General features: G+C 41.3%; 2 protein-coding genes across 8 annotated transcripts in view; both read right to left on the bottom strand.

Moving 5' to 3' along the window:
• Positions 1-4,677, bottom strand: part of oma1 (OMA1 zinc metallopeptidase) — a 56,450-nt gene extending 51,773 nt beyond the window's left edge. For all 6 annotated transcript variants that reach the window (XR_010963869.1, XR_010963867.1, XR_010963868.1 and 3 more), the window contains exons 1-2: positions 4,520-4,677; positions 1,698-2,234 (exon numbers count right to left, since the gene is read on the bottom strand). Coding sequence is in view for 3 of the 6 variants with exons in the window: in XM_067990296.1 (XP_067846397.1) it covers positions 1,698-2,212 (515 nt within the window). In the remaining 3 variants the exon portion in view is untranslated. The remainder of the gene's footprint in view (positions 1-1,697; positions 2,235-4,519) is intronic.
• A 6,510-nt stretch (positions 4,678-11,187) lies between these two features.
• The window catches only part of mysm1 (Myb-like, SWIRM and MPN domains 1), an 80,144-nt gene continuing 72,612 nt past the window's right edge, over positions 11,188-18,719 (bottom strand). For both annotated transcript variants that reach the window (XM_067990293.1, XM_067990295.1), the window contains one exon: positions 11,188-16,145. In XM_067990293.1, coding sequence (XP_067846394.1) covers positions 15,981-16,145 — 165 coding nt within the window. In that variant the 3' untranslated portion in view covers positions 11,188-15,980. The remainder of the gene's footprint in view (positions 16,146-18,719) is intronic.

The following is an 18,719-nucleotide window of genomic DNA, read 5'->3' as shown; positions in this document are numbered from 1 at the left end:
TACTCATAATGTTATTTGCCTCTAGTCCATCCCAAGAGTTATCATATCCTTCTTATGATGGATCGCTAAAACTGCACACAGCACTCCAGAAGGGACCTGACCATCCTTTGTGGTTGCTGGGTCAATTGAAATTTTCAAGACTGAGATCAATAGATTTGTGTTGGGTAAGGGTATTGAAGGATATGGAGCAAAGGCGGGTAAATGGAGTTGAGGGAGAAATCAGCCTTGATCTGAGTGAATAGCTCGAGGGGCTGAAAGGCCTATTGCTTTTTGACAGCGGCAGGTTTGTTTCTGCTGACTAATGGTGCGCTCAAATCCAACTCATTCAAAATGAAACTGTCGAGACATTTCTGCTGAAATAATATATTCCTTTTCCTTTCATTTCCATCTCATTCCTACATTAAGGCAATTCTGTATTACCGTTGCAATGTTGCAGCTCACTGAAACTTCGATTACATGAAGAGTTACTGAAGGATGTTATAGCATATGAAAGATATTAAGTAATATTAGGAATATATAACACCAGCCTGAAGAGTGAGTTAGCTTTAACTACTGACTTTGGTAATATTTTTTCCATATCAGATTATTCCTATGTTATAATTCAAATTATACTGCACAGTAATGTAATGCAAAAAAAAAAATTATAATTAAAAATACAGGTGACACTCACAGTCCATGCCACATAATTCCAGGTGCCCTGATGTCTGCATTACAATATAATATATTTAAGATAGCACTAACAAGCACATTCCTTTTTCAGAGATCAATTCCAGTACTCACCTTCTCACCATATCCCTCAATTGTTCCCCTTTCAAGAAACACATCCAACTATTTCTTGAATCAAATTATACTGTCTGCTTAATGGTATTTCTTGGCAATTTCTTTCAGAACTCAATGATCCACTGATTCAAAAAATTCCTCCTGAGTTTCTTCTTACTCCCAAATTCCTCGTTTTGAATTTATTTACCCTGGTATTTCAATCCTTCACAACAGGATCAATTTCCTTCAATAATTTTGAAAATGTCAATTAAATCACCTCAAAGTCTCCTCCTCTCCAAAGAAAACAAGCCCAACTTCCTTAAATGTTGCTCATAACTTAAATTTCTGACACTCATAATGTTATTTGCCTCTAGTCCATCCCAAGAGCTATCATATCCTTCTTATGATGGATCGCTAAAACTGCACACAGCACTCCAGAAGGGACCTGACCATCCTTTGTAGAGCAACAACACAACTTCCAGATTTGTACTCTATCACTCTGCTACTTTATTTGCCTTTATTACTGCAGCTTAACTCTGTGTTCACAATTTCACCTTCTGAAAATAACCCCCACTCTTAGACCAAATGGGCAACATGGGTGAAAATAACTCCCAAAAAGCTTCCAATTGGAGCTATATTAAGAATCTCAAAATAGATCAATGTAAAAAATACATTATAAAAAGTGCAGTTTAATGTTCATCTTTTGACTCTTATTTAGCCATTCTACAAAACAGAGAAGAGTCTCATGCCAACATCATCAAGGCAGAGGCAAATATCTCCAACTTGCTGATAGTTCCCTTTGGAGTTTGGAAAGTAAGTTCCAAGTCAACGATGCTAGAGTGCAGTACACTAAGGTTGGTGTTCAAAATAATATGATACCTGCACTATTCTCCACTAGTGTTAGAAATGCTCAAACATTTACACACTCAGCACTTTACCTGCCGAGAATCATCGCCACAAGTTTTTTCAGGGGTTTCAGCAGAACCCAGATCAGAGGGATTGGAAAGGCTAAGAGCTGAGAAGATGTGTGAAAGCTCCTAGATAAGTCAGCAACTTCTTCAGTAATAAAAGGTTTCTTTGACAAAACACAACCAGGTATACATCTGCTGTAGTGAGAAATGCCTCTGATTAACAGGCTGGAGAGCATGCTTGCTTTGATTGCTGGTACTTGTTTTGATGCAAGTCCTGCTTTGTGTACATCAGTTCTGAAGGCTGGATGATGTCTTGTACATGGTATCAAGTCCACATTTTGTTGAATACAGTTCCGCCAAAGCTGAGAATCTCTACTTGAACAGTGAAGTCCGCTGCTTGTTGTTAACCTCTGGCTTTTTATTTTATAATTTCTCCATATCCAAGTTCTTTCTGGGAGTGTCGAGATGTTTTGCAGATAATTGCAGTTTCGCCAGGAGATTAGATGCCTTCCTGCATCCCGAAGCCAAAATCCTGTCCTCATTTCTGCTGACTATAGATAAAACCTTATGAAGGAAAACAATTTAAGAAATCAAGACTCTCTGGAGAGAGCTACAAAGCAAAAGAAATGTCTATTTTCCCCTATCGCATACAAAAGTGATAAAATAAGACGATAAAAAGGAGCTGACAGCTGCCAAGGGATCGCACAGCTATAACAGTAAAGGCACGTGTTATATTGATGCTAGGGCTGAGACAGTGGTACTCAAATAGAAATCTGAGCCCTCCTATCTTCCTTTTTAATTTACCAGCATGTCACCAGTGCCTTTTGAATGCATTCGAGCGCCAACAGGAAGGAGCCCCATTATCCACTGCCTTCAAAAGCCATTTTTGAAGCTCAGAAAATGGCAGGTAGCAGATAGCACTGGAAGCACCTTCTGTACGCTGTTAGGTGCTAGTGGCAGAGTACCAAATGCCTACTGCCAACACCAAAATATCAATGTAAAGGTGCCTTAACATTGAAGACTTTTTTGGTATTGAAGTGCCAGGAAGGTCCTGGCAGTGTTCTACATTTGATGAGTTCTGTAGGTAATGTTTCCAATCTTACATTCTTATCTACAACGTATACCAGTAATTTTCAAACTTTACTGAATTGAGTTATTGACACAGTCTCAGGAACTCCCTATACTAACTTCCAAAAGACAACATCAACTAGCTAAAGAAAAGAAGTGCTAGAATTGCAGAAAACATTTGTACTAGAAACAGCATATCAATAAGTCATCAAGTATAATACAGAATTCTTGAGAATGTGCTTGTGCTATACCTAGCCCCGGTCAAATAGAAATCTAATGACTTCACAAGGCCCCTTGGATCCTCTCAGAGACCCTCATTTGAAAATCTATGATTTATACTTTCAGATATCCAAAGCTGATTTCACACCTAAATTGACAGTAAAGGCATCATAAGTGGCCTCAAATACCTCTAAATTAGGGAGAGGAGGGAAAACAAAATGTCAGCGAATGTTCCTGCTCATGATTGCTATTCAGTAATCTCTGCCAGAAAATGTGCACGTGGGCATTGGGCAGTGGCAGATTCAGCTTTTCTGTGATGCTCCTTACAGTCAAACAGCTTGCCAGCACTGACTGTCGACTGACCATTCGTTGCATATCAAGGCAGTCAATGACAATGAAACTATATCCCTGCATTAGTTACTAATAAGAGGAGAGAAAATAGGAAGGGCAAACAAGTTATTGTTTTAAATGTCTGAAGCTACAGATCTGCTTGTTTTGTGTCTTAGAATATGCAATGATGATCTCTGGAAATTAATTATTTGCATTGAATTGTGCAATCTATGATCACCTGCAACTGGCCACTCAGTCTGGGTGACTACTTTGCTGAACACCTCAGGTCTGACCACCCTGTAGTTCAATATTTTAACTCCCTCACACTTTTGACCTTTCCATCTTTGGCCTCCTACATCTTTTCAAAAAAGCTCAACATAAGGTTCAGGAACAGTATCTCATCATTCTCCCTGGCACCTTTCTTCTCTCCCTCTGATCTGAACATTTGCCTTTAGAAACTTCAGACCATCTTCCATCACCCCTCTCCCCCCCTCCAATTTATTTGAATCAGAGGGTGCTGAGGATGTGGGATGGGCCTGGCAGCATCTAAGAGTAGATGTGTATTGGGGGTGTCAGGTGTAAACTCTTTGTCAAAGCAGAGGAGGTGAGGGGAGGTGGGCCTGGGTGCTGGTTTGTTTCTTTGGGTATAGATGGCTTCATTCTGCATTTCTGGTATTTGTTATTTGAATTTCAAACCTTCTGCATGTTTTTTTCAACCTGTTTCTTTGTGGGGCTGCTTCCACCCTCTAACTCATTACCTCACTGAGCTCTTTTATATCAAGTAGCACTTTCCTGTTTTGCTAATAAGCATTTGGCAGAAGATTCCTCTTTGTGATTGATATATTTATTATTGATTTTTTAAAGTGTGTTCAACATTTAGGGACTTTTTATCTTTTAATTTTCAGTTCTGTAGAACATCTACTACAATTCAAAAGTACTTCTTTGGCTGTAAAACACTTTGGGACGTGAGGTCGCGAAAGTGCAAGTTCTTTCTTTGAAGAAGGATCTACTCCTGAACGGTTAACCCCTCCTTCCTCTTTAGAGATGCTGAAGGTCCATCTGAGCATTTACAGCTTTTTTGTCTCTTGTTTTTTTTGCTGCCTTGGGTCCAACTCTTGGTCACAGCCCGACTGCAGCTTTCTGGCGGGGTTCAGGTGCAATGGGAATATTATTAATGCAATAAAACATGAACAGGAAGCAGCAGCAACTGGGGCCCCGAGTCTGCTCTTTACCTTTGTCCCTGCCGCTTTACTCCTGATCTTTGAGCAGGAGGCTCCCCGACACAGGTTAGTGTGAGTTAACCAGCCGCCGGTTTCCCTTCAGTGATCCTAACTCAGGCTCAGGCTCTTCTCACCTTCACTTCCACAGGCCGGACACAGTCCGGAAGTGATAAACGCGGAACTCGGTGTCTCACTAATTCGACTCCCAACCACCCGCATTCCCAGGACCAACCGGCCGGGGGCAGCAGCAGTCAGGCTCCAGCTAAATTGCTGTTGACTAAAGTCTGATTTCAATTTATGTCGTGCTTTAAATTTTATCCATAACTCTTACTCACAATTTTTATTTTCCTTGGGGTGGGGGGAAGAGAATTTGCAGGACTCAGGGGAGTGGAACTAATTGGTTAGCTCTTTCAAAGAGCGGACACAGGCACGATGGGCCGAATGGCCTCCTTCTGCGCTGTAACATAACATGATTCTAGCAGCCAATTTACACACAGCAAGGTCTCACAAACAGCAATGAGATAAATGACCAATTAAATGATCTTAGTGATGTTGGTTGAAGAGCGAGGGAAAGAAACTAAAAATGAGCAAAAAGTATATGAATGTTAATATAATGAAAACCACTTAAATATGACCCTACAATAGAGCCTCTTATGCAACACCAACAGTGCCCCATTAGCCCTTAAGGATTTTGTCACGGCCCTTAGCAACATTATTCCTGAACAATTTAATTAATCTCATTTATCATTATCTTGATATTGTCAAACAAAATGCAAAGCAAGAGCTGCAGAAAAAATCAAAATGGGAAAGGATATGAAACTGGACATTGCAAACAGCAACAGATTGGCCAGAGTGTGGTTGTTCTCAATGACCTTTTCCCTTTCATCAGCCAACCTTTTCCACTCCTTATTGCTGATGATTCCACTCAACAGTCATGAAGTTCCTGCATTCCTGTCATATTGCAATAGCTGAATTGTTGTATCCTGACTCCCTCCACAGTCTTTGAAAATCTTGTTTCTTTTAATTCTTCAAAATTTTGCACTCTCCTCAACTTTCTCGCTAAAATTATCAATAGGAAGAATTTAAAACCCACAGTTTCTTTGTGTTTCATGTGAATCCAACCAACAACTAATGTGTCTTACCTTTGATGGCTCTGTTAGTTTGAGCTTTCTCCCAACAGATTTCTTGTGTTCCTGTATAGGCAGCACTTCATGTATGCTTCAGAGTCTCTTATGAACTAAAACCTGCATCTTTATTGTCTGACAGATTTAGGTTAGCATAGCCCAGGTCTAACAATTAACTTCAAATTGCAGAAAATCACTGACTAGTGTATGTATGAGCAGCCCATCACATTTTCTGATCATTTCAGAAGATGAAAAAATGATATGCTGACACATCACTATATACTCAGTGAGGTTTATTTATAGATAAAGTAATATATTGAATCAAACAGACTTAGCATGATACCAAGTAGCACAATACTGATACAATAGAACTGAAATCAGCCCACAAGGGGTTAATATACTCTTTAAAAAAGAACAGAAAATGCTGGAAACACTCAGCAGGTCAGACCGCATCTGTGGAGAGAGAAACAGAGTTAATGTTTCAGGTCGATGACTTTTGCTTTTATTTCAGATTTCCAGGATTTCCAAAAGCAAAATTTCCAGTATTTTGCTTTTGTTTTAGTGATTAATATACACTTTCTTGGCAACACAGACTCCATTGATAATTATATTAGCTGATTACTTTTGGAGGTCCCCAGCAAGCATCAGCAGTGAAGTAAACAGAGAACCAAAGAAGGTAACTGGATTCCTAGGATGTCATCAGGAACTTGTCCAAAACACTGCTCTGCAGCAGGCAAATCTAATCCGAGCCCACATATTGTTTTTTTGGGCGTTAACCAGCCTACTAAGCCCCCAATATGGCGGGCAGGAATTGCGCGCATGTTTCTGGCCTGAAGTGCGACGTCCACCATATTAGTGAATGAAAAACAATTGTCGTACAGCGCCTACAGCTGAAACAGGCGATAGGCCCTTTACATATGTAAATAGCGAGGCTAATGCCTCTTTGAGGCCCCCACTGCAAGATTGGTTTGCCCAGCACTCAGTAAAAGCAGACCTTGGGACAATATAAGTCTTTGAAATTTTACTTACCTGAATGTGGAGCAGGGAGGAACAGGAGTGATCCTCCCAACCCCACATTTAAAGAACATGGACCACTGTTCCCTCCTCCCTGGCCTCTGATCGCCTGACCCCCAGCTTCTGATCCACAAATGCCGCCCCCCCCACCGGCCTCCTATCTCCCGACCCCCACTTATGTGAGGGCCGCTGCGACACTAGCATCTTGGTTTACTCTTCGCCAGCTGGCTGTTCGCGCCATGCTGGCTCTATTAAAATGGGGCCCAAGGCCTAATATCAGGAATGCTTTGGACCTCAGCATTCAGGTGCAGGGAATGTGCTCTGTGCCCAAAAATGGGTGCACCCAAATTTCTACCCCTTGGTGCTCTCAAGGATCTTTAAGCCACATGTACCAGATTTAGTTATTGCACGTCAACAGCAAGGTACATGGTAGACAAACTGGAACCTTGGCATTCTGCTTACCAATGTATGAAGAATGAGGAGAGGGCATGGGATGAAACTCAAAAAAGGGAAGGTGAGTGAACAGATCAGATCTAACGATTTCACTTAGAGAGTGGTGAATGTTTTTGAATGGACAACACAGGGAGGCCATTGCAGCTGATAACATTATTAATTTTGAGAGGGATTTGGATAGAGATTTGGCGAGAAAATAAATTGAATGATATATAGGTAATGTATTGCGTATTCTGTTTTTGACCTCTGGAGCCGGACAGATGGTTCAAAATAACACCTGAAAGTGCATTCCCCTGCGCCAGTGCAGAGGGAACGAAAAATTGGGCATTTTATTTAGGTGCACTGATAAAAGCGAATTGGAGGTAACCTTGTGACATGGGGTGATAATTGGTTGGGAGGTAGGAGACAGAGAGTAGGGAGAAAGAAAATGTACTCTGATTGGCAGAATGTGGCAAGTGGTGTTCCTCAGGAATCTGTTCTGGGGCCTCGGCTTTTCACTATATTTATCAATGACTTGGATGAAGGAATAGAGAGTTGTATATCCAAGTTTGTAGATGACAGTTAGGAGGCACAGTAAGTTGTGTAGATGGTAGAAGAAATTTACAAAGGGCCAGAGACAGATTAAGTGAGTGGGCACACCTATGGCAGATGGAGATGTGAGGTCATCCACTTTGGATACGAGAAAGACAAACCATAATATTTTCTTAATGGTGAGAGACTAGGAACTGCGGAGGAGAAATGGGATTTGGGTTTCCGGGTACACAAATTCACTAGAAGCTCATGCATAGGTACAAAATGTAATCCAAAAGGCTAATGGAACATTGCCCCTTATCTTAAGGGGGTTGGAATTCAAATTGAAGAAGTGATGCCTCAGTTGTACAGAGCCTTGATCAGACTCCATCTGGAGTATGGTGTTCAGTTTTGGCCACCAAACATCACGAAAGATATATTGACCTTGGAAGTGGTACAGCGCAGATTCACCAGAATATTACTGGGATTTAAAGAGTCAAATTAGGAGGACAGGTTGCTTAAATTTGGCTCATATTCCATTGCATTTAGAAGGTTGAAGGGTGATTTAATTGCAGTGTTTAAAATGATAAAAGGATTTGATAGGGTAGGTACAGATAAACTATTTCCACTGGTAGACGAATTGAGAACAAAGAGGACTAATCCTAAAATTAGAGCTAGGGCACTCAGGATTGAAATTGGGAAGAACTTTTTCAAAGGATATTGGCAATTTGGAATCTCTCCCCAAAGGGCTGTGGATGTTGGGTCAATTGAACTTTTCAAGTCTGAGATCGATAGATTTTTATTAGATAAGGGTATCAAGGGATAGAGATCAAAGGCGTTTTTTTTTTATTCGTTCATGGGATGTGGGCGTCAAGGGTGAGGGCAGCATTTATTGCCCATCCCTAATTGCCCTTGAGAAGGTGGTGGTGAGCCGCCTTCTTGAACCGCTGCAGTCCGTGTGGTGAAGGTTCTCCCACAGTGCTGTTAGGTAGCGAGTTCCAGGATTTTGACCCAGTGACGATGAAGTAACGGCGATATATTTCCAAGTCGGGATGGTGTGTGACTTGGAGGGGAACTTGGAGGTGGTGTTGTTCCCATGTGCCTGCTGCCCTTGTCCTTCTAGGTGGTAAAGGTCGCGGGTTTGGGAGATGCTGTCAAAGAAGCCTTGGTGAGTTGCTGCAGTGCATCCTGTGGATGGTACACACTGCAGCCACAGTGCGCAGGTGGTGAAGGGAGTGAATGTTTAGGGTGGTGGATAGGGTGCCAATCAAGCGGGCTGCTTTGTCCTGGATGGTGTCGAGCTTCGTGAGTGTTGTTGGAGCTGAACTCATCCAGGCAAGTGGAGTGTATTCCATCACCCTCCTGACTTGTGCCTTGTAGATGGTGGAAAGGCTTTGGGGAGTCAGGAGGTGAGTCACTCGCCGCAGAATACCCAGCATCTGACCTGCTGTTGTAGCCACAGTATTTATATGGCTGGTCCAGTGAAGTTTCTGGTCAATGGTAGCCCCCAGGATGTTGATGGTGGGGGATTTGGCGATGGTAATGCCGTTGAATGTCAAGGGGAGGTGGTTAGACTCTCTCTTGTTGGAGATGGTCATTGCCTGGCACTTGTCTGGCACGAATGTTACTTGCCACTTATGAGCCCAAGCCTAGATGTTGTCCAGGTCTTGCTGCATGCGGGCTCGGACTGCTTCATTATCTGAGGGGTTGCAAATGGAACGGAACACTGTGCAATCATCAGCGAACATCCCCATTTCTGACCTTATGATGGAGGGAAGGTCATTGATGAAGCAGCTGAAGATGGTTGGGCCTAGGACACTGCCCTGAGGAACTCCTGCAGCAATGTCCTGGGGCTGAGATGATTGGCCTCCAACAACCACTACCATCTTCCTTTATGCTAGGTATGACTCCAGCCGCTGGAGAGTTTTCCCCCCGATTCCCATTGACTTCAGTTTTACTAGGGCTTCTTGATGCTACACTCGGTCAAATGCTGCCTTGATGTCAAGAGCAGTCACTCTCACCTCACCTCTGGAATTCAGCTCTATTGTCCATATTTGGACCAAGGCTGTAATGAGGTCTGGAGCTGAGTGGTCCTGGTGGAACCCAAACTGAGCATCGGTGAGCAGGTTATTGGTAAGTGCCGCTTGATAGCGCTGTCGACGACACCTTCCATCACTTTGCTGATGATTGAGAGTAGACTGATGGGGCAATAATTGGCCGGATTGGATTTGTCCTGCTTTTTGTGGACAGGACATACCTGGGCAATTTTCCACATTGTCGGGTGGATGCCAGTGTCGTAGCTGTACTGGAACAGTTTGGCTGGAGGCGTGGCTAGTTCTGGAGCACAAATCTTCACCACTACAGCCGGGATGTTGTCGGGGCCCATAGCCTTTGTTGTATCCAGTGCACTCAGTCGTTTCTTGATATCACGTGGAGTGAATCAAATTGGCTGAAGACTGGCTTCTGTGATGGTGGGGATATCGGGAGGAGGCTGAGATGGATCATCTACTCAGCACTTCTGGCTGAAGATGGTTGCAAACGCTTGTCTTTTGCACTCACGTGCTGGACTCCACCATTATTGAGGATGGGGATGTTCACAGAGCCTCCTCCTCCCGTTAGTTGTTTAATTGTCCACCACCATTCACGACTGGATGTGGCAGGACTGCAGAGCTTTGATCTGATCCGTTGGTTGTGGAATCGCTTAGCTCAGTCTATAGCATGCATGTAGTCCTGAGTTGTAGCTTTACCAGGTTGGTACCTCATTTTTAGGTGCGCCTGGTGCTACTCCTGGCATGCTCTTCTACACTCATCGAACCAGGGTTGATAAACAGAGTTCATGCACAGATCAGTCATGAATAGTGCCCTTGTGTGTTCTGGGGAGGGGGGTCCTCAAGAGCCAAATTGGGAAACCTTCCTCACATCCATCTTATGCAGTTACATGTCAATTTAGCCCTCCCTTAAACAGGAGAGTGGCTGCTATACCATCAATTCACTTGTCCGCCAAATCAGTTTTGTGCCTCCACATTAGGCTTCCTTTCAGTTTATTTATGAGTGACCCATTTCACCTCCCCTAATTTTGGCTAATGCCCACAAATATGTGAAGTTGATTTCGAAGCTTCATAAAAGGTGAAATAAATATGTTCCCGTTTGCAGCCATTCACCTTTATGTGCTCACATTCCTTTAATTTTGAGTGGATAACCAGAGATTGCACTTGTTCCATTAAACTACCACCCTGCAGAAGGGCAATGCTGCTTCGGCAGTTATGCACAATTATTATAATGAGCTGGAGTGCAAAGTTCAGAGGAGTCAGTGTCCTTCTGCACTAGGGCAGTTTTCACAGGCATTACAGTACAAAAACCTCTCGCAGCAGGAATGCAGTTTCAGGCCCATAGTCTTTACAGGTCCTGTACATTCCTATGTTTCTGTTCTTTAGTTTTTTTTGAACCTTTGACACTACACTATGTTCTTAAGAAATGAAAGGGAATGCAATTCAAAGACTACTAAAACATCATGTTTTTGTAAGAACTTGTAATTAGTTCTGTAAACAAAACTTAATACCAACAGTATAAAAATGTTCAAACTTTTTTAATTCACTCATCTTATTTTTAGAGTTACAAGTTACCACAGTACAGATAAGACAATATATACAGACAATAAACATTGTCCATTGGCAGTTATCGTGGCTTGATACAAAATATATGAACCACATAGGTGGAACTACATTAATACTGTACAAAACTTGTATTTCAAAATTTCAACTCTCAACTTTAACTTACAACACGAAGACGTAACAAGCTAGATTAAACTACATTTTTTTTGAAAGTCAAAAAGCAGCATATACAAGTGTGATCACATATACTGTACATACTGACTTTCTTTAAGCTCACAAATTGACATACAAAGAATTTTTTAACCAATGAAAAATGTAGATATTGTTCTAGAAAATTATTATTTACAATGCATTACCATGCAGTCAATATTATCAACACACTTCAATATATATATATTGACTAACTAAAACCCACATAAACACTGCACAGTACCGTCTCTAACCAAAAACATACTGAAAAGTTGACAAGGAATAAATGTTTGGACATGTAATCCATTGAACATGTAATTAAGCAATGTATCATACAATTCAGGATAGTTTGAAGCACAAGAACATATGATTGCAGTTTTAGCTGCTGTTTGATCTACCACCACCTTTTTTTTGGTTCTTAAAAGCTCTCATAAATTGCTGCCTGGGTCAAACATAGTTGAGTTTTCCATTGCTTTGATAGTGATCATTGGATCTGGGTAGGCTCATGTTGTGACCAAATACTTTGGCAAGTAGCTCACTTAATAAAATTTGCAAGGGTTTTTTGAAATGTGGGTTTCTTCGTCTTTCCATTCTCTCTGTATCTTTCCTAAATAAGCTACAGGGTACTGTTCTGTCTTTCCTAGATTTGTGCTTGGAGACTACTAGTGCATGATTCTCAGAGAGGTGCCAAGAAGCTGTGACTGGTTCTAACTAATTGTCTGTGAACTTCCATTAATCAGCAGTAGCCTTTTAAGGTTCTTGAATCATCTCATGACAGTATTCTGGATCACCCCGACTGTCCTCAATTAAGTTTGAATGTACAGCATTCAACTAATCTGAATACTGTACTTTTGAATACTGAACAAATAGATTAACAGATGGGCTTGGGGTTGTTATAAGACTATAACACAATCAAGCTTCCAATGTCATAAACCACAAGAGCAAAGCTTGAATTGCTTATGTGGTTTTTGAACTGTGAGCTTGTGTCACAGAAAACATCACACAAAACAACCCATCAATATATGGTAGTTTTTTTTTTTAAATGATTGTTTCAAGTGGAATAAATGGAGTCTGCCATTGTTAGCTACAAATCACTATGAATCAAATGCATATGTAAATGAAACTGTTTCATTAAGTCATTTTGATTTTTTTTTAAGTGTTTCTTGCATAATGCATTTGACATGAAAGAATTCAATTTTATATTTGCCATGCCATTTAGCATTACTTACATCATGTCAGGAATAAGGAATATAAAGAAGTCATTTTTAAATCACTGAAAGTTTATACACATTTTATATACTATAACGAAGCTTTAGCATAACATTTTATATACTATAAAATGTTATGCTAAAGCTTCATTATCTTAAACTTATATGGGCATACTTTGATTAGCCTGACTCCATCAGCTAGCTTTAAACTACCATTAAGCAGATACTCATATATGGGTTGAAATTCCTCAGTCCTTCTGGCACACTCCCATCGTAAGTTCAGCGGAAGGGCTGGAAGATAAGCCAGGACCCAGAACTGCTGATTCCCAGCCATCACCTGGAGTACCTGTGGGGTCTTATCAGGAGTGCAGCTTCCACCCTCTCCTTACAAGGCTAGTGACATGGAGGGGGCAGAACCAAGGACTCCCAATATTGAAAGTTCCTGCAGCTTCAAACTCTGGGGTCAGCACATCTTTGGGCATTACACCCAATGCGAAGAGGCATACCGACCTCCTCAATGGGGATCTAGTCTGGGGTCGTGGCCTGGACTGTGGAAAATTTGTCAGTGAAAATTTTGTTGTTTAATTTGACCTCTTAGAAAGTCTTACTTTGAAGGTAGTAATGGCCTATACCGCTGGTATAATATGCTGCTATATTTTGGAATCAAAACATAGAAGACACTCCATGCTTCCCAACTAAGTCAGCCTTATGAACAAAGAGTTGCAGTTTTCTCTTTCTTACACTTGTTGTTTCTTTAGATTTCAGAAATTAATTTTACAAGAAACCTGGAGAAAACCAACGAGTTGATATTTCGACAATTGCCAGTACACAAGCGAGATAAAAATACACTGCTACACTGATCCATCACATGTACCAGGTTTACCTGTAGCCATCCAGATTTGATGCATGACTTTTTCCACATCAGATGTGAGTCCATTTCTGCTATTCTTTTGTGACAGATTTATATAATTCTAGAAGCAGAGGCAACTTATTTGACATAATAAACACTTATACCCCTTCACTGTGCAACTTCTTGCAAGATTAAAGTCATTTTGCTAGGGTGGGCAAAGGCCACATACTACTTAATATATATATGTTTTTAATAAGTGTCATCATTTTCTTTTTTAGAGCAATATTGCAAGCTGTTCCAGACCATAAACAGTGGAGACCTAGTACTGTGGTTCTCCAGTCAGAATAGAACCACACAGATGATGTATTTGAAGAATCTATCTTCATTTAGCTGCCAATGAGGTCAACAGGGATTGGCGACCTTCCTGCTCGTAAATACTGATGCCAAGGCCCAGTGTTGGAATGCAAATTAAAACTGCTGGTCAGCACCAGGAATTCAAAGATATTCCAACATAAAGAGGGAATTAAACTCCAGAACCCTAAAACTACAGTCTCTAAGTCACTCCAGTATTTGTTGTTTTGCAGTTACATAATTTTCAATTTACGGTGGGGCTGTTTTTGTGAAGGTAGCAGATGTTTGTGTTAACAACTGGAATGCAAAGCAGCCACTGCCATCAGACAGCTTGATTAACAACTGTGACATAATTACTGTAACTTTACCAAGAAATTATGCAGCCAGTATATGTGATGTCCATCAATGAATAATTTTACTGCCCAGTAGAGCAATAACCTCCATCAGATTTTTTTAAAACATGCAGACATCTGAACCTCCATGGCACAGCAGTTTGGAATCTAAAAACCTTCTTAAGATTCCAGGGAAAGCTCTCTCACCCACAAAGCAAACACTGCTACACTGTTATTCACTATACTGGATATTTTACACGGTGAACGTGGTTTTGTTCCTATTGCAATAAATAGCAAAAGATTTTTTTTTAACTCCAGGGTTCACCCATAAGTTGTCAGGTTCAACTGTACTCTATCAAACACCTGGCTTTAATATCAAACAATATGTATACTATCCGTAAAAAATTATTTTCAACTTTTTCACCTGCCTTAATTCTAGTCTAGAACTTTAATTTTTCTTTTAACATTATCTCAAATGTCATTCTTCCTTCTTCCCCAAGCAGAGAAATAGGATGAGGAAGAAAAAAACAAAGGAACATCATGACTGCTTATATTTGTTTCTAAGGTGGTCAGTCCTGGCTAAGCAGATAGCTGCCACTTCATATCAGTGAGGTTGAAATGGAAATGAAACCTGTTCATCTGCTAACACTCCAGATTTCAGTGGCAGAATCCACATGCCACAGAATAAGCTGAAGCCTAAGGCTCATAAGTCCAAATGTCATGCATTATGTTTCAAAACAAAACCTTCTGTCTTGCATTGAAAGAAGCAATGTAACTATTTAGAGCATACTAGGACAACTCTCAGTCCAACTTTGCTTTATAAAGTATTGTTTTGTAATTGTATTTCAGCTATACTATTTAACTAAAAGGAGGGAAAGACTCGTGGAAGTACTCTTTGTTTAAAATCCTTTTTAAAGGAGAAAAAATGGTTTTACCAGGTATTAGTCCAACTTTTTTTTAAAACATTAATCTTCTTAATGCCATAGAGACCCTTGTGTTGGAAGTCCCTCCCTGCTATGATGCTCCAGTTAATAACTGGGAACATCTCGGAGCAGTGGGCTCAACGTCAAAGTGTGAAAGCTGCCCAACCTTGAGAAGTCACACTACAGGCTAGGATGCAGATTTCCATGCTGATTTCCCAAGGTCAAGCAATTTCAGAGAGGCTCTCAAACCATTTTGAAATCATAGAGGGTAATTTTAACCCCGAAGAACGGCTGGGTTGGGGGCGGGTGAGAGTTGAAATTAGTTGTTTTTTGGGTCGCAACCTCAAAATTTTCAGACTTTGCATTCCCAATAGGAAGCCTGTACTTTTACGCGCCCACGCTAAACCCAGAATTGGAGTCGGGTTGCGGTCGCAATCCAAGTAACAACTACTTTCAACTCCCACGAGCCCCCAACCCATCCGTTCTTGGGGGTTAAAATTACCCCCATAGTGTCTGCTCTTTCCAAATGAGCCACTCCACAATGGTCCCCATAACTGACTTTACTGGAGTGACCCCACTCGAGTATTTCCATGATGGCAAGAAAATTGCTTGCATTTTTAAAAAGTCAAAGAAATTCCTAATAAAAACCGTTATTTTGTTCTATAAAATGGGTAGCACTTGGGAAAAAAATAATCCCCTAACTTTCCTTCCTCTTTAACTAATCCATGGTTCCTTATATACAATTTCCTTCAAAAACTTGCCAAATTGTACTGAAAATTCCTCTGGCTCCTCTACTGCAAAATTTCTGGTGACCCGCTTGATAATGTCATTAGATTTTTCAGTGCAAAGTTTATTTTTTGAAAGTGAAACATCAGACACCCATATCTTGCAAATACACGCAGAACAAATTAATTGGTTGGTTCCACTGGAAGCTCAGCAATTGTTTCAAATTTATTGTTCCTGTCTTCGACATTATAACCTGTAAGGAACAAATCCTCAATCTGGGTCAGAAACTCTTCAGTGACTGCAGTATTCCATTGATTTTCCAATATTTTCCTCATGGATTCAAGCAGCTAAATTACAATAAAAAGAGTTGAAAGTGTTATTGAAAAATGTTAAATACTTTGCAAATAACACAAGTGATAGGTGTATTTTAAATACTGATTTAACCCAATAATTGAGTAAAGTGAATCCTCACGATTGCATTCCAACATATCGTCCATTTGTGTTACACATAAATGCCAAACTAGAAAGTTAGCAAAAGCTAAAAGCTTTTAAAAAAAAAGTTGACACAACCTCCAAAAAACTGACAACTCAAAAGAACAGTCTTGATTAGAAGCCTATGATACGTGAAAACAAGTAGTCACATAGGTTTTGCAACTTAAGCTGTAAGTGTACACAACATTCCTTCACTGTATTTTGGAGGAGGAAAAAAAAACAGAATTGTTTGAAAGCCCAAAGGGGGAAATCCAAATACTGAAGGCAGAAAATCTATGATGCATCAGTGGGCACTTGCCCCTGGAAAACTGAATTTTTATTTTAAAAATTATAGATTTAAGTTAACTTTAAGCACTTTTATATTTCACAATGGATAGATGTAACATTTAGATTTTCAATAGACCAACCAACAACAACTTGCATTTATTTAGCACCTTTAACGTAGTAAAATGTCCCAAGGCGCTTCACAGGAGGGTTATCAAATAAAATCTGACACCAAGCCGTGTAAGGAGATATTGGGACAGGAGATTGGTCAAAGAGGTTTGGGTTTTAAGGAGTGTCTTAAAGGAGGGTAGAGAGGTGGAGAGGTTTAGGGTGGGAATTCCAGAGCTTAGGACCTAGGCAGTTAAAGGCACGGCCGCCAATGGTGGAGCGATTAAAATTGGGGATGCACAATAGGCTACAATTTGAGGAGTGCAGAGATCTCGGAGGGTTGTAGGACTGGAGGAGGTAGGGAGGGGTGAGGCCATGGAGGGATTTGAAAACAAAGACGAGAATTTTAAAATCGAGGCGTTGCCGGACCGTGAGCCAATGTAGGTCAGTGAGCACAGGGGTGATGGGTGAACGGGACTTGAACGCGAATTACGATATGGGCAGCAGAGTTTTGTATGAGCTCAAGTTTACGGAGAATGCAAGGTGGGAGGCCGGCCAGGAGAGCATTGGAATAGTTTAGTCGAGAGGTAATAAAGGCATGGATGAGGATTTCAGCAGCAAATGAGCTGAGGCAGGGGCGGAGATGGGCGATGTTATGGAGGTGGAGGTAGGCGGCCTTGGTGATGGAGAGGATATGGTGTCGGAAGCTCAGCTCAGGGTCAAATAGGACCCCAAGGTTGCGAACTGTCTGGTTCAGACTATCTCTTCCCCAGAAGTTAACTCAGTAGTCACACTCCCACATCCAACTCCCACCCCCGGTTTGGAGACATTGTGTCCCATTCAACTTTTCACCCTTTCAAAGACATGCTCTCCTTCCTCTAACCTCCCCAATTCATAATAGCACGCTTTCCCATCTCCCTCAATTCAACTTGACACTTTTCTCCTCCTGCTCAACTCAACCTGCAAGTTTCTTTCAATCCATTTAAGCTAATTCTCCTTCTCCCCCTTCCAATTCTACCTGGCACTCTCTGCTCCTCCAACCCAAGTCAAGCTGGTACTATTCTTCCACCGCTCCCCCCATTCAAGCCAGCATTCTTCCCCCCCCTCTCCCCAGTTCAAATAGATGCTCTTTTCCCCCCTCTAACCACTTCAGTTCAAGTTGCCACTCCAACCCATCTCCAAGTTCATTCTCCCCCCTCAGTTACTGTCAGCACCCACCCTACCTGGTCCTGTAATATTGGTACTCTCCATTCTCTGACCCAAAGCACCACTCCCAACTTTCCCCTCTTTGCCCCAAAGCATTACTGCCCTTCTCTCCCTTCTTCATTGATCTCCATGCTCCCTCCCCCACCCCAGAGCTGCTCCTATCAGAGTCCTGTAGCTAGAAGCAATTCTAGTCACTGCGTGCTGTAGGTGGGAACTTCTGTCCTCATATGAAGTTCTACCTACAGTATGGAGGGGCTGGAACTATTTCCATTATTTGTAGGAGTGATGCAACAACAACAACAACTTGCATTTATATAGCACCTTTAATGTAGTAAAATGTCTGCAAGGCATAGAGAGGAGAATGGCCAGCTCTGCATTGATTTTTGTCAGCAAATGATAATACGTGGACCCAGTCCCCAAAAGACGGATTGTCAGCATGTATGATTACAACTCTACTACACATTGGATTACAATTAACTCCTTCCATTTCCATTAATCTTAAAGGGCCTGGAATACAAAAGGGGTGGAAGTTATGCTACTGTTGTATAAAGCTCTGGTTAGACCGCATCTGGAGTACTTCATTCCGTTCTGGGCACCACACCACAGGAGGGATATATTGGCCTTGGAGGGGGTGTGTGCAGATTCACCTGAATGATACCGGGGCTAAAGGGGTTAAATTATGAGGAAAGGTTGCATAGACTAGGCTTGTATTCCCTCGAGTACAGAAGATTAAGGGGTGATCTAATTGATGTGTTTAAGATGATTAAGGAATATGATACTTGTTTTCAAATCCCTCCAAGGTCTTGCTCCTCCCTATCTCTGTAACCTCCTCCAGCCCTACAACCCTCTAA

Source organism: Heptranchias perlo, chromosome 9 (assembly GCF_035084215.1).
Source record: "Heptranchias perlo isolate sHepPer1 chromosome 9, sHepPer1.hap1, whole genome shotgun sequence".
Lineage (NCBI taxonomy): Eukaryota > Metazoa > Chordata > Chondrichthyes > Hexanchiformes > Hexanchidae > Heptranchias > Heptranchias perlo.
This window is presented reverse-complemented; position numbering and strand designations above follow the sequence as displayed.